Here is a 15,594-nt window from a genome sequence, read left to right on the forward strand (position 1 = left end):
TATCCATTACATTCCATTCATCTGAGAAACAGCCCTTTGACCAGGGGTCATCAATTCTATTTTTACAAGCTTTTTCTTGACTGATGCCGTGGGGGCCAGACATTGAAATAAACTGAAATAAAGTCTATGTTTTCGTCTAAGTAAAACATTTTTGTAAAAATATTATTTCCTTCCAAAATTAATGGAACTTTAAGCCTTTAACAATGAGATCAATCCCTATCACCTGTACTTCAGCCAGCCACAAGGGGGCGATTGAGATATTTTAGCTCCATATTTCTGCCCTCTTGATCTATCACTGAGTTTGATGCTAATATGCTGTGTCGTTGTTGGCCAAAAACACACAAACGAAACAGATCTGTGAAGATTCTCAGTGGAGAATTGCACTCTCAAAGAGGCTGATGTGAAAAATTATTGCAAACAAAAGAAGCAACTTTAATCAAGATAACAATAATAAGTATTTGTTTACTATGCCAAATTACATACTAGTTTGCATGTTGTCTGATAAGCCTACATGCAGGTTGAAGGGTTTTTTTTAGACTTCAAGAAAAAAAAGGTAAACAATAGCATGCCATATTTTTGCCCTCTCAAATTTTCTGAATTCAATAATCCTCTGGGGCCAGATGGGAGGTTGTGGGGGGGCTGATGTGGCCCCCAGGCCTCCAGTTGATTACCACTGCCTTAGAAATTGCTCTAGACATGAATTCTGACTGTCCCATTCATCATGGGCTAATCATAGCAACCAAACATATGACCTACTAGGCATGCACAGCTCCAGGGAGTAAACCAGTGGCTGTTACTATGTTCACTATGAATGGAGCCTGTTTGTGTATCAAACTTACGTCAGGAAATGAGCATTCCTTCAATCATCTTTTCTACCACGATAAAGTTTCAGTTTTTACCTTGGCCCACCAATTAGAAACCACTGCTCCAGATCATTCACATAAAAAGACAAAGAGGCAGAGCTAAGTGGAGTCTTTAGGTAAAGCTCCACTGAAGTCGTTCACAATGTGCAGCAATGGGGCGTCATGCTCTGCCCACCTCCATTACTTACTGCTTTTTGTAATCAAAGAGTCTTTTCAATAGAAACTGCACTGAAATTTGTCATTTCAAAGCCTTTATAAAAGTGGCAATAGCTCCTGGCTTCCATGCAGCGAGCAGGCACAAGATACACCTGATAGTGCACAAATCGATATCATTATTTAAACCAAAATTAAAAAAAAAAAAAAAAAAAAAACACCCACTCCATACTGTGTTTGCCCATAAAGACGTAAACTATTCCAACTAAAATCACTCTCAACATTTGCTTCTTTCCAGTCATTGAGGTGGCCACTAGCCAACAGTTGAAAGTTCTTGCTTTAGGGAGAGTTTTATTGAAAATATCTTGTGTTATTTCAATTTTTTTATATACCATAGTTGCAAATCTTCTGCATCTTCCTCTGCCATAAACGGCCCGTCAGAGTAATAAACAGCACACAGATGCACAGAACTCCACAGTGACGGCCTTAAATAAAACACTAAAATAGATCGGGGAGTGTTTGTTACGGTTTGCACATGAATGCCATTAGTAGCACTTTTAGCCTCTGTGTTTTTGCCAAACATCAGGGGAGGTCCCTCTCTCTCTCGCTCTCTCTGTCCGTCTCATCAGTGTTTGAGTGGAAAACAGCGAGCCACATTGGTCCCCGTCCACATCAATGCTCTCCCCTCTAAAAAACACGCCACAGCAGGGGCTTCAAAGGCGAGACCAAACGGGACATCACACAAACAAAACGTCCCAGGAATGAGGAGAGCTCATAAACTCTATTTAACCCCTGCTAGGATGCATCTACACATGCTAAAGTTCACATACACTGGGCGTAGGATCCTGAGTAGTCGTGCAGTATCACAGACAAAACACACACCCTTCCCCCAGCTCCTCTCAAATGAATACTTTTTGTTTTTTAAAACAAGCGTTTATGTTAAATGAATAATTTCTGGCTTAAATTATACATTTTTTCCCCTGCGGTCCATGACCAAAATTACACAGAGTCCCGGCTATTTTCTCCCTGTTTGAATTGTGTCCTGCATTCTTGTGTCCCAGCGGTGTATTTAAAGTCCCCGCTGAGGACCACGGCCTTTCTTTAATTAGCTCAGCCCAGTAATTAACTGGAAGATATTGTTTATTTCAATTATAAGGGTCTGAAGGCTTTTATAGAATGGATGGGAGCAGACCTGTACTTTACGGCTTTACTCGGTGAACGGTTAACAGTGGTCAGTGAGAGAGAGGGATAGGGAGAGAGAGAGAGAGATGTTGTATTGTTGCAGTGCCACGTCTAACAGGCCACAGAGGGTCACTGCTATTTACTGGACGTCTCGGCAGATCATGCTTGTGATTCCAGAAGGGTGTTGTCACATTTAAGGCACTGCTTATATATGGATTATATGGATTTAAGGTTGGGAAGTGTTTTGGTTACTGTTTGTAGAAAAACAGAGCATAATTAAGGAGAAATCCACTGTGACCAGCTCTGATCAGTGCTAAAATTATGCCAATTTATTCATCAGAATAAACCAGGAATGGCATGGCACTGGTTTTAATGATAACTGGGATACATTTTTTTGATTATCACTAAAACTATAACTGATAACCACACTTTAAAATCACAGTGATAATGACCAGACAGCATGCTATGTGGGCTTGTGTACTGAGGTGGATGGGAAATAAGCACGCACATTGGCTGGAAACTTGAAGAAAATCCTTTACTGGCAAGAGACACTCGCATCTGCTTTCCTGTCTGCACCACAGCATGTAGCCCCTATTTGACTGTTGGCACCGGAAACAAAAACTCCAATTGTGGAAGTAGCATGCACTGCCAGGTTTTTATTTCCCCATTTGGCTAATCAGCAGGTATGATGTGAGCCTGATAGACTCTGTACAGCATGGCTAACATTAGCAGCTAGCTCTGCCAGCCTTTGTAACTCTTTGCAGATTAATATCACGCTCTAATATGAGGCCTCTTTTTACTTTGGTTGAGTAGTTATACATGAGTATAACCCTCGACAGCCTACATTCCACTTTATTTCCATTCTCCACTTCAAAAAAGTTGTCATTACCGCACTGTTCCTTCTACATGCTAGCTGCTAAGCTTCTCATATTTACATCCGCTGAAGTGCTAAGGGAAAGCTCAGACAGGAAGGCAGCAGCCTTTAACTGAGGCTCAGTGTCAGATCCATAAATGTATAAAAATGTTTAATTTGGTGGAGAAGGCTCTGCTTAAAAGATGCTACCTAGTCAAGCAGCATACTTTGACTGTCCAGGGAAGGCACTGATAGAAACCCCTTCAAAAGTAAATGCTTTTGACAATGCATTTCAAATACATGCAATTTAGTTTATGGATGCATAATATTTGATTTTGCCAGTATCCAATATGCCAATAGTTACAAATTGATTTTAGCCAATACTGATACAGAAATTCAAATGTAGTTCAGACCTAAAACTTCAGTCCTTAAAGGTAATCTAGCTTACCCATCTTCACCTGGTGCATTAACGTTGAGCTGCAAGCTTTAAAAGAAAGCGTTAAGTTTGCTGCGTTTGGCCGTGTCAACTTAAAAAGTTTTCAGTTTGTTAATCAAGCTTTTCAGCACCACCTCTCCTTTGTTTTATGTCTCCTAATCACGACAACCCTGATTTACAGTTACTGTGCATCGGCCCTCGTGGTCAAAAACCCAGTCTGACCCTCTGGGAATTCTCCCGGTTCTCCAGATTAGCAACTCCCAGCCTGGTAGGGATTTTGAGTGCTGTGCTGCCATATTGAAAATGCTGTTAAAGTAATTTTAGATTGACTTAGACACAAACAAAGAGGCAGAGCTCAGGCAGGTGTTCAGCTTCCTGAGCTCCAGACCTTGTATCCTTATTTAAAGAAAAAGTTTACGACCTGTCTGTTTTGGTTTTAAAGAGATGAGTTTTGTATAACTAGGGACAAAATTGGAAAACAGAAGCAGAAAAAATAAAGTGCAAAGTCTTACTACTCTGCTTCAGGAAAGTATTTGATAAAATATTCTCCAGTACTTTTCCACCATCCTTAAATCTTGAAAATCAAACCTTTAAAACTTCTTTCCTGGACTTTGAGAAATAGAGTTTTTAAGTCAAAATCCTCTTTGCTTCGATTTTGAGCCCTCACCTCCCTCAAGTCAGCCTCAGGAAACTTTTTCTCACGGTTTGAAGTGTCTGAGCACAGGAAAACCCTCCCTGAAATGACAGCATGACGGGAGCTCCTCGGGGGTGCAGCGATGGGTGACGCTGGTGAGTCAGACGTATGGGGTTTCCCTCAATGTGTTCCAGGGGTGGAACCTGGAGCCAGTTTGGAAGCAGGCCTGCGTGTGTGCGCAGGCTGCAGCGACTATTAGGATGTATTCTAACCCCGGGACAATGGGCTGACTGTGTGTACGTGTGAGCGAGCGTGTGGTGTGTGTAGCCATCCATGCGTGGCGGCCTGTGTGAGCGTTGATGAGCTGAGACTTCAGTGTGAGCGTGTTTGTGTTTTTGAGCGGATGAGCACACTCAGACATGAGCCAAGCCACCAGCCGGCCACATGAAGGCACGTCTGTGGGAGGTGGAATTTTAATGTGGAAATGGGAACAATGATTTCTACTTTTAAATGTGGACAAGAAGCAGAGCATCCAACAGCACACCAAAAAATGATGAATCAATTATTAATGCATTCACCATCACACTGTGAGCGTGTGACGGTGTCACTGTGGCTGTGTGCTTGCATGCGAGCCGGTACATGTCGGCCTCTCTGTGTGCTGTCATGTGTCCTCTGTGAGTTTGTGTTTGTCTGCTTATCCACGCGTTTGCTTCCACCCAGCTTGGCATTAGTCAGATTGTTATGGCTTATTTTCTCAGATGCTGCATGCTGGAGATATTCTACAGAAAAAAAATAAAGAAATAGAGGAGAGAGAGGGGTTTTTGGCTCAACTGTTTTCCTCTAAGTTTAGGATTTTTCCATCTTTGTTAAATGCACTTAATAACTTTTCCCATGAAAAACACTGCATGTGATTTTCTAAATTACTTATGAAAAATATTTTGGGTAAAAAACACACTAATAACAATTTCATATGGGATACTCCAGCCTTTGTCAGTTAGAGGTTTGGACTAAAAATATCCATCAGAGCTTCAAAATACTCAAATGTTACATTTTTTCTTTCTTTTTAACACTATAGATCTTACAACCATCTGTTAAAAACACACAGGCACATGCAAAAATAGAGTTTAAATTAGTGATGTGCTGCTCCAACTTTAAAGGCTCTAATGCTGATCTGATACCAGGGCTTTGGGTATCTTCTGAAGAGAATTAAATACCAGCTTTATTTCTAATGTGATGATGAGACTGGGAAATATAAAGGCAGCATCGGGCTTTCTCATCTCTGTTAAAGGTTTTTACATCACTATGATCTGGGATCATTAATCTGCCACACTTTTAGGGCTGACAGCTTCCATTCGATTGGTCGAGTGTTTGGTCGAAAAGATTTTGTCCGACCAAGATCACCCTGGTCGGCAAGTCGGTGAATCTTGTATGGATTAAACTGGTCCCCAACTAGGTGATGTTTTTCTGTGTTTTTTTTTAATAATTGGTGCCTGGTTGTGATTTTGGTCGACCAAGTTTTTCTTTGGTTGACTACAGCCTTACACACTTTAACATCATCACTTGCCCTTTGCTGTCACACTGAACCCTGGCTTAGCCTTAGCGTATGTGCAAGGCCGCCAAAGCTGTGACTCCTTTGTTATCCATGGCTTTACCATGTTGCTAGCATTGTTTCCAAAATTGTATGCACTTTTGCAGATAAAGCTTGTCCTTGATGGTAGTTGAAATCAGTATTCTGATGTATATTCTGTGGAGGTTTTTAGACCTCCAGGTGTTCGCAGTAAAGCTCATGGCTCCAGCATCTCTGATGATAAAAATTGTCATGCATTCTAGTGGAGGCCAGGTATGGCTAACCTGACACACCACATGGACTGTTGCACAAATCCACAGCACGGTCAGAACCTTTCAACAAAATTCAAAACGTGGCTGGACAAATGTCCTTTGCTTCTAAATTTATTATGGGAAATTTAGAGCAATAAGTCATATGACATAATAGGCGTGCACCACCATATCATGCATAACACGACTGTTCACTATCAGTGGAGCTAGTTGGTAAAATAAACTTTTGCTGAAAATCTTTTCCACCAAGAAGAGCTTTCAGTGTGGTCTTTAGCTCTTTTAATAAATTAATGTTATCCAGGCCTGCTGCTATAGCTGAATCCACATTAATTTCTTCACTGGCCACCATTGTTAACAGTCTTGCAGTTGCTTCCAGTAAACCACCTTCAGCTACCACCTCTTAAGCATATTAGCATAAGGTTTTACAAGATGGATCTGTCTGATGACAGAGTTAAGACAACGCACCTTTAGAAAGCATTTGCGTGATGACAAACTGTTCTGTGGTTCCAAGTGTTTTGTCCCTTTCATACGCTGCTTGTGTTTTTGCAATGCAGCGAACAGTTTTAATTTAGTTGTTTTATCTGCATTCTTCATTTGTTGAAACTCACAATTTAACCCACACCTGTCATAATCGCAGAAAAGCTTAAAGTGAGCTGCAGAGATTGACCCCATGAGTCTGCTGATAGTCCCTGATACCTGATCAAGCTATTTTAATCTAGATTGGACCAATAACTGACACCAGGCTCCAAGTGCTTATGTAGATATTTTGGAATAAAAAGTGATTCAAATCAGTGTTAATATCACATATCTGATCATTAACTGAACAACCATTGCAACTGTAGGGTACTGCATTTACAGTAAATTGTATATTTTCATGTAAGTTGTTAAAATTATTCATGCTAAATACCTTAATAATACATTATCCTGTAACATGTAACATCACATTCCACACATCTAATGGTGCCCTAGATAAGAAAACAAAATTATAAAGCTCGTTGTTTTTATACCCCGTACTTTAATCTGATGAAAAATGGGGATTTTAGTTCAACTTTATATACTTTTATATGGCTTTTAAGAACTGTATTTGACTGCTGCTGCTGTGATATTAAAACTATCCGGTTCAGTCTGGGATCTTTAATGGTGTCACGGTGGTCTATGGTTCCTCTTGGGGTCGTCATGCCCGCAGTGGGGGCTGAATTCTGTTCATAGCATCCTAAATATGCCTCCCATTCCCCACAGATGAGCAGATAACCAGATAATAAAAAACATTTCTCAGGTCTGACGGGAATCAAAGATCTAACTTCGATATAAACAAAGAGAAGAAGAAAGAAGAGGAGAGAAATATGAAGAACAGGAGGCAGAACGATAGGAAAGAGGGAGGGGGGAAGAAGGGGACAGGGAGAAAGAGAGGGAGACTTCTCAGGACCCGTCTGGATCTCATTTGGAGGATAGTAATGCGATTAGCTTTGTTTAGTTTTCACAGCTCCAGCCAGTCCCCATGAAAAACCTCTCTGAGTCTGTGAGGGTGAAGGTGAACCAGTAGGTGAAGTACATACCAGTGTTTGAGTACATTGTGCTTGAAGACTTTAATTTATACTCAAAGAATTCTTATGAGTATGTATGCCAAACGTAGGATATTCACATGTACAGACTCATCCTTGTACATTAAAACAGGAAGTGAATTTTCTTTGAAACCTTTATTTGTAATAATCTGAAACTTGATGCTTTTCAGTCTCCATGAAGGACATCCCTACTTTGTAAACATTTGACCAAAACTCTGATTTTCTATTTTCTTAATCTCAGTTATTTTGTAAAAAAAAAAAAAAAACAGACTACAGTGAGGGTGTGAGCCGCAGTCTCTGCCAAAGTCCTGCATTTTCTACTTTGAGGAACCTTTCTGACTGGTTTAGTAAAATTACTTTTATTCCAACATTTCTAACATTTTTTTCATAAATTCAATTTTTTAAAAATCAAGGACGGAAATCAAGACGAAACAAAGGTTAACCAGAAACATTTGTGCTTGAGAGCAAAGCCAAGGAAGATTATTCATCCTTGTGTCTCTGCAGCTGTGTTTTACATAGAAATTTACAAATATTCTAAATAGAATATAGAAAACACTGAATTCTAAATAAAAAGGATAAGATAGTGAGATCAGGTAGAGGCAGAATGGCAGAATGTGGTCTCAAATGAAAGTTTGAAAGAAGATGCAAAAATTAAATTCATGTGAGGTACAAGGGGAAGTGTAATACAACAATTCAAAATAATTACAGTGACACCCCCTGAGTTAAGATGTGCAAAAAAGCATATGACAGCAGAATAACAAGCAGATCTGTGACACCTTAAATGTAATGGATGAGCAAAAGACAGCAGCAGAACAATATGTAAGGATGATAAATGTGCAAATGTGCATTAGTCAGGATAACGTGTTTTGTAAAATTGTTCTGGTTTGCTGCAGCAGGTTCAAGGTAGACAGGATCATTTTAGTGAACAAGAATGTCCGGTTCAATGCAAATTTAAACTGTTTAATCAACTAGTTTCAAGGTAAGAAAACCCTTACTAGACAGTCAAAATTGAGCACATATTTTCAATGCAGAATCTTTATGCTCTACATTTGAACCCTATATGGATACAGGCAGACCTTTCTTTCCATACTCTGCGTTCATTTCATCAGTTTTTTGTCCGTTCTCTTGAAGCTTATGTAAACGGATCAAAAGTTGCAATCCCACCACCAATTGTGGGGCAGTGTTGAGCAATGCGGCCAACAGTTCAACCTAAACACAACAAAGAAGACACATTTAAGAGAACATCATCAAGTTTTCTGAGGAAATACATATAAAAGATGTTGTCAGCTCATCTTAAGTTCAAAACACACAGATCTATTGTCATTAGGGGTTGCACGGCTTGAGAATGTTTAAAGTCGACTTTCATGTGATAAAAGTCGACACGACTCCAACTTGTCATTGATGAAATCATGAATGATTCTAGGAGAGGGGTGTAGTTTAAAATAACCAGCAATTTATATATTTTGAACATCATAATCCATATTCTCCTAAGAACAGGCAGCTTACAAACACTTTTGGTACAAATGCGAACAACAAAAGGTTAATATGGTATATAACATACCAGAATAAAATAGGTCCTAACACTGAATCTTGAGGCAAGCCTTAAGGACCTCCAGAAAAGAAGAGGTGGATCCAGCCATCTGAACACATTGCCAATCAAACAGTTGGCAAACCATGAGGCTGCTTGGTATGACATGCCAATGTGATCAATTAAAAGGGATACACGTTTGGCTTTGCAATTGCCTAATCTTGTGATGAGTGACTAGTCGACTTTAAGCAAAAAGAGTCATCACACAGCAGTAAAGTTGACTGGTCAACTAGTCTATGCAGCCCCTAATTGTCATGCATGTTTAGAGCATGAAACCAGCCTTAAGCAGAAAATAATGTGAACATTGGTTTGCTATGAGTGGTTAGTGTTAGCAGTGTTAGCATTGCTTGTCTTCAGTCCTTATTGAAAGGCAACATCCATACTGCTGAGCTATAACTCATTGCTTTGTTTGACTAACTTAAAGCAAGCATAACCTGGAACAGCCCTAGGTTATAATTATTTTCCATTTTCTGGATGCAAATACTAAACTAGGGCGTAGATGGCTGTGTAGTTCGGTTGTCCCCCCTGTAAGCAGACGGCCAGAGTTTGGGTCAGGTCTATGGCTCCTTTCCAGCGTGTCATTCCCCAGTCTCTCATCCCTGTTTCTGACTCTTACCAACGCTATCCATTCATTATCCTTGTTTACTTCATGGTACTAAATCAGTGCGACCGCATGTCAGTAGCTATTAATGGAAGCCAAAGCAGCAGGTGGCTAGGTGACAGTGTAAACTGTCTGACCAGGGCTGTGGGCAAGAATTGATAGAATTAAATAATGATTGTAATTTTTCTAAGTTTTGTTTTGGAGCTATCTAGTCTTTATTTGATAGGACAGTAGATGGAGAGAATTGAGGAGCAAGATGGAAATGACATGCAGGAAAGGAGCCACAAGTTGAGCCTCTGTGTATGGTGGGTGACCTAACCCCTGTAGGCTGTTGATGTCCCAATAATTAGTAAATCTAACTAGTGATTCTGGTGCTGATTTTAGTCATCTTATCGCCAAGAAAGACTTGCAAACTCCCTTTTTTTATTTGAGAAAATTCTACTTTTGGTAATATGATTTCCTTTCAAGGAAGTTGTGTCCAAAGCTCAGAGCATAGGGTACCATAGCTAACAAATGAAACTGTAATATCGTATCTATTTTTCTTGCCTCTTCTAGTAGCGTGTCTTTGTTTTCCAACTTTTTTTCTTTTTAAAGGTTTTCTTTTGGTCCTTAATCACTTTCACTGTTTTCTTATAATGGCAAACACTTAAAGAAAGTTATAATGTATTTCTAGGAATCATCAAGGTTGGGAGGTGGAACCCTCTGCCCATCCACTTCCTGACTGACGCACCTGAAGCGACGGTCGCTGACATGCTGATGGAGGTCTACCACATGGTCACGCTACGTATTCAGCTACAAAGGTCAGATTCACCACTCACAGCTCCTTTACAAAAAACATAGATGACATGTTGCATGTCAGAGTGAGAAAGTAGAAGTGTTTACTCATCAATACTCCTCCCTTAAATCTGACAAACATCATTAGAAAGGCAGCGTGTCCGTATTTTATGACTTTCTGCGGTTGAACTGAGTCAGACGTTCGGTCCACAGGGTAGCTGATGTCACTGCAGATAATTACACTCCAAGAATTCACCATATCTATCAAATATAAAAAAACAGGAATATTGAAATGATAAAGCTTTAGTTAAGCAGCCCGGTGGGGATTTATCTATTATCTGTCTCCGTCAGGGAGCCTCCATCTGCCAGGAACTCCTAGTTCCCCTGAATCAGTGGAGCAGGATCCTGATGGACGGATAAAAGCAGATAAACTCCAGATGAGAACGTTATTATTGTTATTGTCTTGGCACGTAGTAGACAGGTTTGTTTACATGTTTGCGTGTGTATCCATGGAAAGGAAGAGCTTTGGCTTGTATGGATTTAAAGTGATTTATTTGAGGTTAAAAGACATAAAAACAAGAAGATAGCAGGAAGAATGGTCGATACAGAGAGAGGTGGTGGTTTGAGGAAAAGATTAATTAAGGATGTTTGTAAAGTGCATGGACTTATTTGGGTCATTTTAGGGTAAAAGTAAGCAGAGGCAATGTAGGGAACTGGAGCTAAATGAGAAGATTATCAACATTCTTTATGTCTGTAGGAGAAAATATGAAGGCACAGCCAGCAGAATCTAGTTTAGATGAACATAAAGACTGTTAACAGGTAGCCTGTGTCTGCTATTACATAAAGTGATACCCTAAATAAGACATTTTAAATTTAAAGACATCAGGTTATGTATTTTCAGAAGGTAAAGGGTCTTCTTGGTCAGAGATAAAAAAAAAAAATCGCTCAACATATCAAAATCAATTTGAATTAACATGAAACTGTCGAGAAAAATAGATTTTTTTTTGTTAATGTGGCATTGTGTTAGCCCTTTAAAGGCATTTTTACATTAAAGGTTAGCATCAAGCTAACAGACTAAGGTGTGTGTCCTAGTCCTCAAGATGATAAGGAGGTAAAACTAAATCCTTCTTTAAGAAAAATAAACCAGCCGCCACTGAAAACAAAAATCTTGCACAAATATTTTAACTCTATACTTAAAATAAATTCTATCTATTACATTTACAGTGTGAAAGCTAAAGGTATATGTTCACTGTTTCTGCTTTTTTAACAAAAACAGTGAAATATTCCCCTCTGTATCTTGTCTTGGAGCTAACTTAACAATGTGTTGACTATCATTGGGATAAATATATCAGATACTAGAGGATTACAAAGCTATAATGTTGAAATACTGATGTGAAATGCAACAATACAGCACAATTGTGATGCATTCACTGAGTTGAACCGTAAATAAATAATTTAAAATTTAAAAATAATGAAAAAATCAAACCAGTGTTAAAAAATAAATAAATACATAAATATCAATAAAACTATAAATGCGGGCTTCTTTTTGTCTGATTTGTTCATATATTTTTCTTGCAGTTTTTCAAAGTTGGAGGATCTGCCCTGCGAGCAGTGGAACCATGCGACGGTCAGAAACGCTCTCAAAGAGCTGCTGAAGGAAATGAACCAAAGCACTCTTGCGAAAGAGTGTCCTCTGTCACAGGTAAAAACTAGCTACTGGTAAACGATATTAATTCCTCATACTGTTCAGTTAGTCCACCCGTCAAGTTTGGCAGCTTGGTCTGAAGCTTTAAAATAACTGTGTGGCCCATCTTACATCAGTTTTGCAGATACAAGGCTCCCAGAAATAGTCAATACATTGACTAAAGGTCTTAGTTTGTTTATCTTTAAGGTATAACATTAACTGGGAAAGTTTTGGAAGAAGCCGAGAGCTTTGTACTATACACAAGGCTAATTAACCAGTGAACCATATTTTAGGTACTCGACAGAATCCAAACAATGAATGCATGTTGATGAGAACTGACACCTTACTTTAGTTTTACTCAAATGGTATCTCCCGGGCCACACGTGGCTCTTTTGTGACTAACTATGGCTCTTGTAAGTCTTAAAAAATGACGGAAAACTTGAGGTTAAAAACACTGGCATCAATGATCCAGGTCCAGTCACTCAAAAAGAATAAAAAATGAAAAAGGACTAGCCTAAGTCATAGGGATAAAAACATTTAAAACACACTAACATTGGCGTGCTGGTAGTCGAGTGGTTAAGGCGCATGCCATATACGCAGGCAACCCGGATTCGAATCCGACCCGTGGCACCATTTCCTGCATGTCTCTTCCCGCTCTCTTCCCTGTTTTTTTCGACTCTATCCACGGTCTTATCCAATAAAGGCCAAAAATAAATCTTTAAAAAAAAAAAAAAAACACACTAACGTTCCCTCTTGAGGGTATAGATGCTGGGAATGTTATGCTTGATTAACTACTAACTTCTCAGAGAAGCCCAGTGAGCCAGCTCAAACTTGGGTATAAAAAGGTAAATTCAGTTTGAAATTCCTCATTCCTGTTCAAAATGGTAAAACGTGGAGAGCTCACTGAAAATGAAAGAGTCCGCATTAAAGCACTTCATGATGCTGGATGGTCTCTGAGACAAATGTGACAGGTGGTCTAATAAATTTGTTAAGCATTGTAGTTTGTTCGTTGGGGTGTTGCACACCTACTATGTCATGATTTGTCGCTCTTATTGGTGGGTAAGGAAAATAACAGAAAGAACATCCGTCCTATCACACCTCGATTTTATTCTGAAGGTTCTGCCCTTCCCAAACACCATCTATGGGATGTTGCCCCAATGGATGTGAAATACTGAATGCCATGGAGATGTGACGTGTCAGGTTCAGAGGTATAAAAGTTTCTGTGGTGCACAAGAAACTACTGCATGAGAAAATTCTTAAAGCGTTTCGCTTGCACAAGGCAAAGTGTTGGTTGTACACGATACTCTTTGCACAGTGATGGCACAAAATCAAGCAAGCTCGTCCTATTAAAGCAAACAACAGAAACTTTAGGTATCGTATGAAACTATTTTCTTGTGAGCATGCGGAAACTTTCTTATAGTCACAAGATGGTTTTCCATGAACACCTGAAACTTATTCTTCGATTTTTTCTGCCCATGTCCCTTCTGGGGCTCCGTAAGAGCAAATCAGTCCCCATCTGAGAGCTGCTTATGGAGTTAATATATACCATTTAAAATCCTTATGTGACTAAGCAGGCTGTCACATGTTATGGATAATCATGCTCTTATGAGACACATTGGGTAATAAGATACTCAGGATTAATCCTACATGCATTGTATTGATTATTGTAACATTTTAATCAAACTCCACCCCACAAAATTAAGCACTGTCTCCTCAATCATGTTCAACTCCCCAGCTGCATGTTTCCCTCTCTCTCTCGTCTCATAATAACTGCTGTATGAGATTTATGTGCGTGTGCGTGTGTTTAAATGGAGCTCTGGAGGGGGTGTTGATCGCAGCATCAATTGCAAGCATATGTGTGTGTGGCTGGAGATTCCCTCTCTGCGCTGCACTGGCTCGAGTTTCCATGGGTGGCTTCCAATCATGATTAATGTTTGTCTGTTCCTATTGTGAGTGAGGGAGTGAGTTTACGTGAGCATGCCATGTGGTTGTTGCGTGAGTGTAAGCATTTCATATCATGTAGGTTATTAATTATCTCTCCCCTGTGTCTCTCCCTCTCTCTTAGAGTATGATTTCCTCCATAGTGAATAGTTCGTACTACGCCAATGTCTCCACTGCCAAATGCCAGGAGTTTGGTCGCTGGTACAAAAAATACAAGAAAATTAAAGGTAAGCTTGGAGTAAACAATGGCTGAGCTTCTCTGAAAGGCTCACATTATGACTAACAAGGTAAAAACCTAATGCAAAAAGCAATTCTTTCTATCGTATTTGCTTTTCACTGGCAGCCATCGTGCATATCGCTACAGAAAAAAACAAACAAACAGAGTTTTGGACTTTAACTATTTGCAAATTGCCACAATTACAGTATTTAATTTATTACTGGCAAACTAACTAAAAACAATAATTGCTTTAACCTTTTATTAAACATTTTTACAATTAAAACACATTAAAATAAAGCCATGAAAGAAGAGAAAATTAGTTTTAATAAACCACTTACAGCTGACAAACCAACACTTTCAATAAAGTAAAACTTTGTGATATCAATGCTCTCAAGAACACAAGATTTGACATAAATAGCTTGGATTTTCATGCATGCTTTGACTGTAAAAAATAAGATCTGAAAACAGTGATAATAGATTCAAAGTACAGCTGGACAGTTAATAGAAATTGGAACTAAATTGCTATATTGTACCTTCTGCAATGTTCCGATTTTCCAGATTTTATCTGATATGTTTCAAAATACATACATACATACATACATACATACATATATATATATATATATATATATATATATATATAATATATATATATAATATTTTTTTTTTTTTTCAGCAGAAACACAATGATCCACACTTAAGATAAAAATTCAAGTATAATCTTCATAGAGTAGTTTGTGAAAAATTCTGCCTGTTTTTCTATCTAAAAATGAGAATGACATTAAAAAAACACCCATTTCCCTGAATCGTTTCATTTGCATTTGCAATACCAGTCAAAATTAGATTTTTTTTTCAAAGACATTGAGCCCTGATTCAATGCTATGTGTTTTTAGAATGCTCTTACTCAATATGATGTGAAATAAGTGAAGGTCAGCCTTAAAATTATACCATGCAAAAAGGGCTGCACAGCAGTGCAGTTGTTGGTGTCTGGCCACACAGATGAATGTTTCTGGTTCTAGTTGATCAGATGAATGAATCATGAAAAGAGACAGCATAGTTTTCAGCTGAGAGAGTTTATCTAAGTCCTAATTTGTTTAATTTTTTTGCACACATCCTTTCAAACTCAGAGATATGTCATTTTAAATGCAAACCCTACTCTTGCATCTGACTCATGTGGTTGCATTTCTGCAAAAATTGATACTTTGCAAAACAAATGTATAATATCTAAGTTATCAAACATTTGATCCTTTGTATCACGATTGATCTCATA

General features: G+C 38.8%; 1 protein-coding gene across 2 annotated transcripts in view; it reads left to right on the forward strand.

Annotated features, from left to right (window-relative positions):
• The window catches only part of satb2 (SATB homeobox 2), a 92,137-nt gene that overhangs the window by 41,588 nt on the left and 34,955 nt on the right, over positions 1 to 15,594 (forward strand). For both annotated transcript variants that reach the window (XM_041806433.1, XM_041806434.1), the window contains exons 4-6: positions 10,382 to 10,508; positions 12,061 to 12,184; positions 14,232 to 14,334. In XM_041806433.1, the coding sequence (XP_041662367.1) occupies positions 10,382 to 10,508; positions 12,061 to 12,184; positions 14,232 to 14,334 (354 nt within the window). The remainder of the gene's footprint in view (positions 1 to 10,381; positions 10,509 to 12,060; positions 12,185 to 14,231; positions 14,335 to 15,594) is intronic.

Source organism: Cheilinus undulatus, linkage group 15, assembly GCF_018320785.1.
Source record: "Cheilinus undulatus linkage group 15, ASM1832078v1, whole genome shotgun sequence".
NCBI classification, from domain to species: domain Eukaryota; kingdom Metazoa; phylum Chordata; class Actinopteri; order Labriformes; family Labridae; genus Cheilinus; species Cheilinus undulatus.